Below are 13,941 nucleotides of genomic sequence, written 5' to 3' on the forward strand. Positions count from 1 at the left end.
AATTCGAGGGCTTGTAGATTTGAATTTGAGAACTTTTACAATAAATATTTGTATTTGTAAGTTGAAATTTACACTCACAGCCCCAATGTGAAAACTTGTAAACTTGTTTACGTATTTATTTGGTAGAGTTAAAATCGGTTATAGCTCCTACCCTCTCCTGCATGTCGTGGTGGTGTGGCAGATCGGCTGGTTTTATCACATTAAGGAGCATTCCAGGGATTAACACAGAATCGAATGGCAAGTTGTGGTGAACTGATTCTGTGTTCTTGAGCTCAGAGTTCTGTATGGCGACAGCGATCTCACCAAGTGGCAGAGTCAAGGGGAAGGATCCCTCCTGTCCGTGCACGTGTGGATCTATGATCTCGCCCAAGGATTCCCACCCGCTCTGTATCACCTGTCTCGGGGTCAGATATGCACAGGCTGCACTTGCTAATCCTGAGTGTTGCCCGCACTGTTCCTGGTTCGTGCAGCGAGTTTTAGAAAGGAGGGTGCAGGTCGCGGCGTTGAATAATGGGGGTTCCTGTTTTTCTCCACCGCCAGCGGAGAAAGACCCCCCACACCAGCCGCAGGAACAGCACAGCTGGGGCAATTTAATGGATGAAGTTTCTACCGATCTGCCTCCCCTCTTTGAATCTGCCCCTTTGGCGGGTACAGGGAAGAAGAGGATTACGATGATTATTGCCTTTTGGAGGATGATGGTGAGGAGGATGATGCTATTCACCCCGATCATTTTCGGCTGAGCAGTGCGATGAGCGCATCCCCCTCTCCTGTCCAGGGAGAGCTGGACTTGGTTGAAATGTGTAGATGGGCGGCAGCCAAACTCTCCATCGACTGGCCATCACAGTAGGTGGGCCAGGGTGCAGAGAGAGACCTGTATGATGCTAAACATCTGCCGTCTCGTGCTGCCCCGGTAAAACAATTGATTCCTGCCGTCCCAGTGTGCGTTGCGGAGATGCAACATATTTGAGACAAGCCATTTTCTCACAGAGTGCCTGTTAAGGTTTCTCTAGGCTGGATGTGCACAGTATGGATGATCTAGGGATGTCCAGCCCCGCTCCGGTCAAGGCATCGGTGGCGAATCCCCTCCACCCTGATCGTTGGGCGGCCTTTTTGTCCACTCCCCCTTCATTGCTGGGACAGATGGAGAGATTGTCAGCCTCCTTTTATCAGAAGATCTACCGATCTTCAGCGTTAGCTGTAAGGGCTCTTAATGCCACCTCGCTCCTCAGCGTATCAGGCTGAGCTGATGGAGGAGATGGGGCAGCAAATTGATGCCGGGGCGCCGGACACAGTGTTGTGGGAGGAGATCTGTGTTGTTGCGGATCTCAACCTGCGCACGTCAAGAGGAGCTGTCCAGATCTGCGGCTGTGGCATGGGTCTTGCCATCATGGGCGAACGGGCTCTTTGGCTGGGACTGTCGGGTTTGTCTGAGAGAGAGAAGAGGGACTTCCTGGATGCCCCAGTGGAACCGAAAGCCCTTTTCGGGGCTATGGTTTCTGCGATGCGGCAGTAGTGCGGTTCAAATAAGAAAGATTGGGAGGCTTTGAAACTTGCCTTCCCTGAAAATTCACTGCTTGAGCTCCGCAGCCGTCACGTTCTGTGTTCCCAACCCATTTTAGATGTGGGCAATCTGGATTCAGGACCCAGACCAGGCACCCCCTGTCCCAGCAGTCAGTGCAGGCAGGGGCACAGCCGTAACAACACCAGCCGGGAAGTAAGGCTTCTTTTGCGGCGGCTGCCAAACATCGCCCGTATAACCCTCAGGGGAACAAGGAAAGGCAGGCGACCTAACCAGTGTTCTGGTTCGGGAAAAGGAGTGGGTGAACAGCACTCGCGGAGTCTCTGTTCCACCCCCTTCCTCAAGAAGAGAGTCCCCCCCCCCCCAGCCAAGGGGACTTGGCAGGGGAGTCGAAAACTACGTTTCGTGTTGCACAACTCTTACAAAAAGTGTTTGATGACAGTGTTGGCACCAGTTCCCCCAGTGCCTCTCAGGGGCACCAGTGGTTATATTCTATCTTCAGAAACAATATGATAGGTGTGGGTGAGAAACAGATCAATATTTAAGTCCTTTTTCCTTCACTTTCACTTTCTCCTCCCGTTTTTGGTGATTCACATTCTTCATGCATATCGCCCCCTAATGGGCAGGGATAATTTATGATAAAAAAATAAAAAAATAGAGATATGGTAAATGGTCTGCAATTATATAGCGCCTTTTTTAACCTTAGCGGTTCCACAGCGCTTTACACTGTGACTAATTCATCCATTCACACACACACTCACACACCAATGACGGCAGAGCTGCCATGCAAGGCGCTAGCCTGCCATTGGGAGCAACTTGGGGTTCAATGGTGAAATTCCTAGATGTGCTCTTCCTGAGTCTGCTCGACATAACAGGCCATAAGCTGGAAATCGAGCAAGCTCACAGGGTTCCGGCTCGGAGATCCGCTGAGGGAGACAGGCCCGATCAATTCTGGCCAAATTTCTGAGATCATCCGAAAAAAATCTCGTGTTATGCAAGGCAAGGAGTAAAGGAAGGCTTTCTTGGAAGAACCACAACATTTTCTTGTTCCCAGACTTTGTGAATTCGACAAGAGAGAAACGTGATCGATTCAAGGAATGCAAGAAACACTTACATCAGCGGAAGGTCTCTTTTGCACTGATGTTCCCGGCCAAATTGAGAATAGATACTAAGGATGGCCGCAAAATATTTACATGCCCACAGCAAGCGATGTCCTTTATAAAGTCAATGGAATGAGTTAGTGTGATGTTCTTGATACAGCCGAGTGGACCTGACTCACTGAACATTCACTTGATCGTCCGAGGAAACTGGGTGCCTTCTTTGTTTCTTTTTGTGTGGTTCTACCTGGCGGCTGGAGTTTGTTTTGTGGAATAACACTTCTTAGGGCAGTTTGTGGATGTATCTGCACGTTTTTTGTGCTTATGCCTCCTATTGGATGGAGTTTGTTTTGTGGAACATTTCTTGAAAATCATTAGAGTGATTAGGGCATCTGTTCCACTCATGTAATGGCCGAACGGGCCGAGGAAACGGGACTTCACTTTTTTTTTTTTTTTTTTTGCTGGTTCCGCTAGCGGCTGGAGTTTGTTTTGTGGAGGAACACACCTTTGGAACAGTTATATGGATGATTCTACGTGTTCTTTGTGCTTATGCCTCATATTGGCTGGAGTTTGTTTGTTTATTTTATTATTTTCTGTTGTGTAATTCTGTCTCACAAAATATGTATAAAAACACAGGACTCGAGCAATCCGATGGCAAAGTTGTCGTGGGGGCTCTCGTAGGCGTACATGGACTGTTTGAGTTTAGAGCAGGGGTCGGGAACCTATGGCTCACGAGCCACAAGTGGCTCTTTGTTAAAAATCAAGTGGCTCGCAGGGTGTCTCACCATTCACCAACACATGATCGTTTAAAACTTTCTAGAGATAATTTTCAAACAGAAAGTGTGGGTGCGATTGCAAAGCATGAAGTCAGTGGCACTGTTTTGATTTCCTTTCTTCCGAATTTGTCGTACAGCCTACTCCTGGTGAACAAGGTTTGAAATGAACAGTGGGCAGTGGTGGGTAATTTCGCTGATGTACCAGCCACTGTGGTAGGCAACCTGTAAGACTTCTCAGAGTGATATATTACAAGGAATTAGACACAAACGGTGCGCGTTTGACAAAACGTGATTATATTTTGAAGAACAGATGAAAGAAAAGCAGCCCATGCGTGTCTGATTTGATATGTGTGTGCAGTGAGCTCCACTGTTCACGAGTGCAATGAAAGTATTTCTCCTAGATACGCACATTCGTAGAGTTCTGGGCCTCGTTTCCCAATAACTATTGATCTTAGCTGTTAAGAGCATTTTCTATGAGCGATTTTATGAAAGTTCATTATTTATGTGCGCCCAGGCCCCAGGGTGTGAAATAGCACCAGCCACACTCCAAATGCGATGAGGCTCAATCCAGTTCGCGAGCTCCTCGTTCAAATACACGTTTTTCATGCGCGAGTAATTCTGCTCATCTACCCAACAAGCGGGTGACATGTAACATGTCTCGGAGTGACACATGATGTTAGACATAAAGACACGTGCTTGAACAAACACACTTTATTATATTTTTAAGAACAGACAAAAGAAAAGATGTCATTGCTCGTGTCTGATTTGCTGTTTGTTCAGAGGCTTGCAACGGGACCCTGTCTTGTGGAACAACCGCATGTAAAGTGTTATCACTCCTTTTTCTCTGTTTCATTCGACTGAAAACTGTTTGGAAGAACAATATTGTCTATGAGAATGCTGCAAATTATCTCGGATCATCTTGTGAGGTGCTGTGAGTTTAGTTCGCTTTATTTCCACGGAGCAGTTCGCTCTTACACATTGTGAACACAACTCTGCAGGTTCAGTAATATATATCTTTGTATTAAAGAAACAAAGACAAAAGTGATTAAATCATAAAGTAACACAAGACACGTTCACCATGAACCTAAAATTGAGTTCTATTTTCTTTTCTTTAGGCAGCATTAACTGCATTACCAAAATGCAATACAAACACAAATTTGATAAGAACACACATTTGGCAGCATTATTTTGGGAACACAAGGGAATTTATTAGGCTTATTTATTATGATTATTATTATCTTTACATTTATAATTGTCTTTAGTTCTTAATTTGTATGCTGTTAGTAATTTTTCACCTGTTGTTGCATACAGATACTTGCATGATGGCAAATGGGTCCGTTGGAGGCGGTAAATGTTTGGATTTGGGGAGGTGGTTATATATAAGATTTTTTTAATCACGTTGTTATTTTAATTGTTTTGTTTTTAGTTTAAAGTGCAATTTGAATTTAGAAATGTCTTTTAAGTTTTTCATGTTTAAATAAATTAATTTAATTTTTAAAGCAAAATCAATAAAGCAAAAATATTCACCGACCTTGGTGGTTGACCATATAATCGGATATTGCAATATTTTAAATGCAATTATCATTAAAATATTTTTTACATATCGTCCAGCCCAAAAGGGAAGTAAAATTTTTCATGAACAATTGTAAAATGAAGTAATTTTATGGAGACCTGCACAAATACGTGTACTCAATTCCATATTGCAACATGTTACCTATTAATTTTTGCATATTTGTTTGTTTTTGAGTAGTCTATGGGCAATATAAAAATTTTATTTTATTGGAAAACTTTGTTTTTGAAAATAGTAAATTATTCTTTTGTGGTATGGCTCTTTCGGAAAAAATGCATCAACCAAAAAGTTTAAAATTGGCTCCTTAGTGAAAAAAGGTTCCCAACCCCTGGTTTAGAGGGATGGACACCATCGTGCGCGGGGTTAATGCGCACTTTTTTCTTTTCTTTTTTTTTTCTGGGGGAAGTTCAGGGTTTGTTTGTTGCTCTAATATTGGAATGTGGTTTTATAATCTTGTTTTTGACACAATCTATTTTTTCTAATATGTCAAAAGGTCAAATGTTAATATGAATAAGTTGTCTCTCTCCATGTGGAATGTGAATGGGTTGGGGCACCCCATAAAAAGAAGGAAGGTTATTTCTTTTCTTAAACGTAAGAAATATGATATAGTGTTTCTTCAAGAAACGCATCTTTCTCTGCAGGAAGCTGAAAAATTTGGGAAGATATGGGGTGGACATGTTTTCTTTAGTGCTGGCTTAAGTAAGAGCAGGGGAGTCATTACATTGATTAGTAAACATCTACAATTCAAATGTCTCAAACAGACTAAAGATAAATTAGGAAGAGTAATTATTTTTTTAGCTGAAATTCAAGGGCAAAGGTTGATTTTGGCTAATATTTACGCACCTAACACTGATGATCAGGGCTTTTTTATAGATCCTGAAGGGATGTTGCAAGCCACTGGCACCCCTCATGATATAATATTGGGAGGAGACTTTAATCTTTTGATGGACTCAGTCCTTGATCATAGTGAAGCAAAAGTGTGTAATCCCCCTAGAGCAACACTGACACTTCACAGGATGTGTAAAAATCTTGGTCTTACAGATATTTGGTGACTTTTGAACGCATCTGGTAGGGACTATACATTTTTTTTTTCATCAGTCCATAAGATTTATTCTAGAATAGATTATTATTATTTTTTTTTATATCTAAGTCCCTCATTTCGTCTGTTTTTGATTGATCAATTGGAAACATTTTAGTCTCCGATCACGCCCTGGTGAGTTTAGAGGTGATGCCACATATGAAGAAAAGGAAATCATGTAGTTGATGCTTTAATGTATCCCTTTTCAAAATCCTGAATTCCAACAAATGCTAAAGGCTGAAATCAGTGTTTATATGGAGACCAACTGGACCTCAGTATCCTCTGTGGGTGTGGCTTGGGAGGCTCTTAAGGTGGTTCTTAGGGGTCGGATCATACAGTATGCCTCATTCATCAAAAAATCCAAACCACGGGAACTCATGGAGTTGGAATATTAAAAGTGCAGAGGCAGAGCTGAAGCGCCGAATGTCATCTGATGGCCTCAGAGAATTGACCCTATTGAAATAAAGTTATAATACTATTTTGTCACGTAAGGTGGAGTTTTGGCTATTCAGGGCAAGACGTAAGACAAAAATTTGAAGCTCCAAAATCCACATAAGGGCAACATAAAAGTACTCTGGATGACTCCAGTGGTTATATTCTATCTTCAGAAACAATATGATAGGTGTGGGTGAGAAACAGATCAATATTTAAGTCCTTTTTCCTTCACTTTCTCCTTTCTTTTTGGTGATTCACATTCTTCATGCATATCGCCCTCTAATGGGCAGGGAGAATTTATGATAATATTTTTTTACTTAAATATTGTTCGGTTTCTCACCCATACCTATCATAACATGTCTGAACACATGGATTTAAACACTGGAGACATATGGAGTACTTTTATTCTCCCTTTATGTGGATTTTGGAGCTTCAAAATTTTGGCACCCATTCACTTGCATTGTGGACCTACAGCAGCTATTTTTTGGTGTAAACAAGTGCAGCTCCTATCTACTTGAATGGGGAAAGACTGATATCTCCAAAACAGCTAGTCAAGATTATGATCAAAGAACATATTTCAAATCAGAAGTAAAATCTGACAACACTGGTATCGTAAAGTGTGTTTCTTCAGCTCAGGTCACGCTAAAAATTGCTGTTTTTCAGGCTGGTTCAGCTAATACACATGCGCGTTCTCGAGTTGACTGACAAGCAATGTCTGTATCTGAAATGTGATTGGCTCTTTTACCTGTAAAGCAGGACTTCATTTTCTACATCCGTCATATTGGGTATTCTAATTTCTCCCACTCATTTTAATACAAGTGCTTTGTCTTGGGACCAAACAGTTTCTGCTTTACTACATAGACGGAACACAAAAACACAAACTGCATGAATGGCCCTGAACTCTGTTATTACCAGAGATATTATTAAGGGACTTTAGTTATTTTCCCAGGTTGAGTTACCATTGAAGATCTTGAGCAAGAATGTAAACAAAACAAAAGGGTGACTAAAAATAAAATAAAACACACAAATACAGATTCATTATATTTGACAATGGACATATTATTTTCATTATTAATTTAAGTGACTGTATTAAAGAGATAAATTTTAAAACAAAATACATTCAGATATTCTACATTTGTAATTTGTCAAAATTATAAAGTTTAAAATGCGTGGTAAATAGTTGTATTTTCTATAATAACAAATGTCTTCACCAGTCAAAGCTATACATAAATTATTTTTCTTAGACAAAAATAAATAAAAATAGACAGATAAAATATATGTGTAATCAGAAGCCTTCTACCAAGTAGCATACAAGGTTAGCAACAAAAAGCATAACGCGGCGGTCCCACAGACATACTTTGGGTGGAACACTAGCGAGAATACCAGAGGTCGTTTTTTAATGGATGTCTATGGAGGAGATGCTTCAGTGTGATGAAAAAAAAATCTTTTTGTGAGAAAACAGCTGGTCATCTTATGAATTGCCTGCTTGTCCGCTAATCTTCAACATGTTTTACACAAAAAAAACAAAACAAAAAAATCTATTTGGAATGAACTATGTGTTGAGTTTACAACGATAAAAATGCCGTTTAATAAAAGAAGACATGGACAATTGTGCGACAAGTAGATGTCAGTGTACGGCTCTCCCCGTTCAATTGTATGGTATCCGCAAACGGTGACTTACTGTCGTGACACGCTAGTTGACAACTAGTGACCATTACGCTCTCACCTATGGTCAAAAAGCGGAGGATCCACTTATAAAAGATCTCTGGTGCAATCTTTTCAAAAGATACATGATGAACTCTTATTTTGAAACTAATACGCCACATCCGCTGGCCATTTGCGTTTGTTTCTCTGCTTGTGCTCGCGGTGAAGGGAGTTCGTACAGTGAAGCGTGGGTTATGAACGTTAGTTTTACGAACTCGGTTCGAATGCGATAAAAACAACTTTAGGATTTGCGTTGAGGAACAATCTGATTGGTTAAAAACACGCAAAATCGAACTGACGTGGTAGTGAGGCGGTTATTTCTGGTTGGTCACCGATCATCTGGTGGCTGTCGTATGTCACTGACCAGTTGCCGCACTTGAGTAAAATGGGGAAACATCGTAAAAAACGTGCAAAAGGAAACCAAAATGGCCAACCTCCAGGACCTGGTCCTCAGCAGGGGGTGCGTCCTGCAGCACCCGCTCCTGCGCTGCCCAGGCCTATTCTTCCTCAAGGAGGGGTTCGCGCTCCTGCTCCCGGTCGCCCGATGAGGAAACATCGTAAAAAACGTGCAAAAGGAAACCAAAATGGCAAACCTCCGGGGCCTGGACCTCAGTGTGTGGTGCGTCCTGCAGCACCCGCTCCTGCGCCGCCAAAAGTGCGCTGGCCCAGGCCTCATCCTCCTCACGGCGGGGTTCGCGCTCTATTGCCTACTCCCGGTCGCCCGATGGGTCTGCCGGGTCAAAGGTTTCCTAGGCCCCCACACAACTTCGGACCGCAGCCCTCGAGGATGATGATGATGATGGACAACATGGCCGATGACAGACGGTTTATGAATGTACGCCCGCCGCTGCTTGATGTTGATCCGCGCTTTAAGTGCGGACCGCGCTTCCGCCCACCAGAGTTTGATGATCGACCAGCTTTCCCCATGATGAATCCTGGATTCGCCCCGATGGAGCGGTTTGGTCCAAGAGACCCACATTTTATGCAACCAATGGATGTACATGTAAGTTTTTGACGACCTCATTTATCATCTGAGAGATTTGTGGTTAGTGAGCTGTCTAGTTAGTTATTGGGTCAATCACGTCAACATAAATATTTAGATCATGGGGTCTTCAACCTTTTACAGGCCATGGAAGATCCCTTTGTGGGGTAGATATTGTATAAAAAATGAGTGTTGCAGGGATGTGAATGGTGCCATCATAATGTTTTTATTTACATACGTTGTTTACATTGCAAAGCCATTAAAACATTCATGAAGTTATGTAACCTTTTGGACGTGAAGTGCCATTTTTAACTTTCCTTGTTAATCACTGTCCCATACCCAGTGTTGTGTAAATTACTTAAAGGAATATTCCGGGTTCAATACAAGTTCAGCTCAGTAGACAGCATTTGTGACATAATATTGATTACCACAAAAATTTATTTTGACTTGCCCCTTCTTTTCTTTAAAAAAGGCAAAAATCTGGATTACAGTGAGGCTTTTAAAATGGAAGTGAATGGGGTAAATTTTTGAATGTTAAAATACTTACTTTTTCAAAAGTACAGCCACAAATCTTAAACAGTATGTGTGTAAACTTGATTTTAGTGTGATAAAATCACTTACGAACCTTTTCTGTGTAAAGTTATTGCCAATTTTACAACTTCATTGCCATGACGATGTAATGTCAACAAACACTAAAATAACTGTAAAAATGACAATTTAAACAATTTATACACAGGTTTTAACAGAATAATTAATGGAAGTGCTTTTATAAAATTATAAGCTTCATATTTCTGCCTTTAAACCCTCCATAAATGTGCCCCATTCACTTCCTCTGCAAGTGCCTCACTGTAACCTCGATTTCTGCTGCTGCTTTTTGTTTTTTCAAAGAAAAGGAGGGACAAGTCAAAAAAAATATTTGTGGTAATCAACATTCACATTTTGTCGGGTGAGCTTAACTTGTGTTAAACCTGGAATATTCCTTTAAAAGTAGTAATATACTACAAATTGTGAATGACCGTCTTCAAGTAAGTTTGTAGTGGAGTACTCTAACCCACTGGTTCTCAACCAGGAGGTCGGGACCCACTAGGGGGCCTCAACACACTTCCAGGGGGGCTTCAAGATCTCTTAAAATTATTTTAAATAAGGTAGATTATTATAATCTTTATATAATTATTATAATTCAACTTACTGAAAATGCAAAAAATGTAACAACTCCCTTCAGCATCTTGCTTTTTATGAAGAATATACAGTTCTAGATATTTCTGGAATCACAAAATTTATGATGAATCTTTTTAATCTCTTGGGGCAAGTTTTGCCATCATTATAGTAGAAGTATTAGAGGAAAGATCTTAAAATAGATATATCTTATAATATATGTAAAGATCCGACAGCCTACATGAGGGGCCTTTGAATATTTTCTCCCACAATGGGGGGCCTTGGAGTCAGAAAGGTTGAGAGCCACTGCTCTAACCCACTAAATTATTATTATTTTAAGTAAAAAAAAAAAAAAAAAAAAAGTATTAAGCTTAAGTGAAATGTATATATTTTTTTCTTATTTACATATGTGGTGCAGAGTGGTCCCACAGATGGAATAATTTCACTCAGCTTAGATGATTTGTAGAAGGAATAACAACTTAAATTTGTAAAAATTAATAAATGAAATAAAATCAATATAAAAATGAATATTGAATAAATGTAACTTAATAAATGCCAATTCTAAAAATATGCCCGTGGACTCTTTGGCTGAGGTTTACCACATCTAGCAAAACAACTGGTTAATGAAGTGGCATTGTTAGGTGATGCGTTTAGTGGTGGAGGTGAAGTGATTCCTGTGATTGAAGTTATACTCTCTGGGGTTGTGAAGGCCTCAGACTTGGTGGGGACCATTTCTGTGAAGGGTGATGCCTGTTTCTTATCACGTGCCAAAGCAGTGCGTCACGACAATTTTGCAGCAAACAACACGTGTGATTTTACACCAGCAGCGTTTCTGCTGCACTCTATACACAAAATAAAGTTATAATTTTTGTCATGAGCAAGCTATTGATAAGTGTTACTAGCTTGTTCGTCATGAAATCTTGTTTACATGATGCTGGTGTTATCTAATGCAATCTTGTAGAATTATTTAATGTGGTGACAGCCAGCACAATAAGCTCTGCTCATTTATAAACATCAGTATTTAGTGGAAGGGGAGGACAAGGAAGTAGGGTTGCTCTGATACCAAAATCTTGGCTTCGGTATGATACCAGCCCTGGTACCTCGGTATTGATACTAACTTATAACAACAAATAAAAAAAATCAAAATAAAATCAGATTTTTGATGAAATTACACAGAAAATTATTAACAAAAAGAACTGCATAAAGTCTTAAAGATACAAATTATGCCTTTTCTGTTTACATTTTTCTGGATTCCATGTTAAATGGTTTAATGTTATGATCAAATTGTGTTTAATCAAATGAAAATATAATACTTTTCAACTATATACATACACATATATAAACTCAGCAAAAAAGAAATGTTCTCTCACTTTCAACTGCTTTTATTTTCAGCAAACTTAACATGTGTAAATATTTGTATGAACATAAAAAGATTCAACAACCAAGACATAAACTGAACAAGTTTCACAGACATGTGACTAACAGAAATTGAATAATGTATCCCTGAACAAAGGGGGGGTGGTCAAAATCAACAGTACCATTTTTAAAGAAAACATGAGTGAGCAGGCAAAACACATTTCTTTTATTTCTTATGGGATTCATATTCAACTGTAGGTTATAACAGAATGGCACAATCATAAAACAAAACATGGCAACAAAGAAAAAAATGAAATGACCCCTGTTCAAAAGTCTGCATACCCTTAGTTCTTAATACTGTGTATTGCCCCCTTTAGCATCAATGACAGCGTGCAGTCTTTTGTAATAGTTGTCTATGAGGCCCCAAATTCTTGCAGGTGGTATAGCTGCCCATTCGTCTTGGCAAAATGCCTCCAGGTCATGCAAAGTCTTTGGTTGTCTTGCATGAACCGCACGTTTGAGATCTCCCCAGAGTGGCTTGATGATATTAAAGTCAGGAGACCGTGATGGCCACTCCAGAACCTTCACCTTTTTCTGCTGTAACCACTGGAGGGTCAACTTGGCCTTGTGCTTAGGGTCACTGTCGTGCTGGAAAGTCCAAGAGCATCCCATGCGCAGCTTTCGTGCAGAAGAATGGAAATTGTCTGCCAGTATTTTCTGATAACATGCTGCATTCATCTTGCCATCAATTTTCACAAGATTCCCCGTTCCTTTAGAGATCACCCCCCCCCCCCCCAAAACATCAGTGAGCCACCACCATGCTTCACAGTGGGGATGGTATTCTTTTCACTATAGGCCTTGTTGACCCCTCTCCAAACATAGCACTTATGGTTGTGACCATAAAGCTCTATTTTGGTCTCGTCACTCCAAATTACAGTGTGCCAGAAGCTGTGAGGTGTGTCAAGGTGTTGTCGGGCATATTTTAACTGGGCTTTTTTGTGGCATTGGCGCAGTAAAGGCTTCTTTCTGGCAACTGAACAATGCAGCTCATGTTTGTTCGTGTCGTCGTATTGTGCTCCTTGAAACAACCACACCGTCTTTTTCCAGAGCAGCCTGTATTTCTCCTGAGGTTACCTGTGGGTTTTTCTTTGAATCCTGAACAGTTCTTCTGGCAGTTTTGGCTGAAATCTTTCTTGGTCTATCTGACCTTGACTTGGTATCAAGAGATCCCCAAATTTTCCACTTCTTAATAAGTGATTGAACAGTACTGACTGGCATTTTCAAGGCTTTGGATATTTTTTTATATCCTTTTCCATCTTTATAAAGTTCTGTTACCTTGTTACGCAGGTCTTTTGACAGTTCTTTTCTGCTCCCCTTGGTTCAGTATCTAGCCTGCTCAGTGCATCCATGTGAGAGCTAACAAACTCATTGACTATTTATACACAGACACTAATTGCAATTTAAAAAGCCACAGGTGTGGGAAATTAACCTTTATTTGCCATTTAAACCTGTGTGTGTCACCTTGTGTGTCTGTAACAAGGCCAAACATTCAAGGGTATGTAAACTTTTGATCAGGGCCATTTGGGTGATTTCTGTTATCATTATGATTTAAAAAGAAGCCAAACAACTATGTGATGATAAATGGCTTCATATGATCACTATCCTTAAATAAAAGACAGTTTTTCTTTGCATGATCAGTTATATTTTCAAAATCAATGCCAAAATTTCACAGTTTCTGCCAGGGTATGCAAACTTTTGAGCACAACTGTGTGTATATATGTATATGTGTATATTATTTTTGGAAAAAAAAAAAAAAGATGCACAACTGAGCTTTACAGTATTAATGAAAACAGTATTAATCTGATTACCTGAGGCAAAAGGCTGCCAAGGCTGAATCACAACATGCTGATATTCAGTATACTTGCTTATGTGATATTGCTTCCATATAAGAATACTAATAATAAAACCATTTAATATAATATTATTGTTACTATGAGTTAGTGTTGTCAAAAGTACCGGTACTTCAGTACCAAGTTGATACTTATATAAAAAAAGATGTAACGGTACCAGTGTTTCTGCAGTACTGGTAGTACAGAGCACCGACTCTATCTGGTACCAGCGCACAGTCTGACTGACACACGACTGCTTTAAAATGCTCACAGGCTTATTTTGAACATGTGTTCTGTTACTCCTTTTACACTGAAATGGACAATCAAATTAAAATCATGACATGTCCTAGTGTGATTTATTAAACCGCTAAAGGCTGCAA

General features: G+C 40.3%; 1 protein-coding gene across 4 annotated transcripts in view; it reads left to right on the top strand.

Annotated features, from left to right (window-relative positions):
* Nucleotides 1–8,316: 8,316 nt before the first annotated feature.
* The window catches only part of LOC127413691 (uncharacterized), a 47,624-nt gene continuing 41,999 nt past the window's right edge, over nucleotides 8,317–13,941 (top strand). For all 4 annotated transcript variants that reach the window (XM_051651018.1, XM_051651020.1, XM_051651022.1 and 1 more), the window contains exon 1: nucleotides 8,317–9,182. In XM_051651018.1, the coding sequence (XP_051506978.1) occupies nucleotides 8,565–9,182 (618 nt within the window). In that variant the 5' untranslated portion in view covers nucleotides 8,317–8,564. The remainder of the gene's footprint in view (nucleotides 9,183–13,941) is intronic.

This window comes from Myxocyprinus asiaticus, chromosome 23 (assembly GCF_019703515.2).
Source record: "Myxocyprinus asiaticus isolate MX2 ecotype Aquarium Trade chromosome 23, UBuf_Myxa_2, whole genome shotgun sequence".
Lineage (NCBI taxonomy): Eukaryota > Metazoa > Chordata > Actinopteri > Cypriniformes > Catostomidae > Myxocyprinus > Myxocyprinus asiaticus.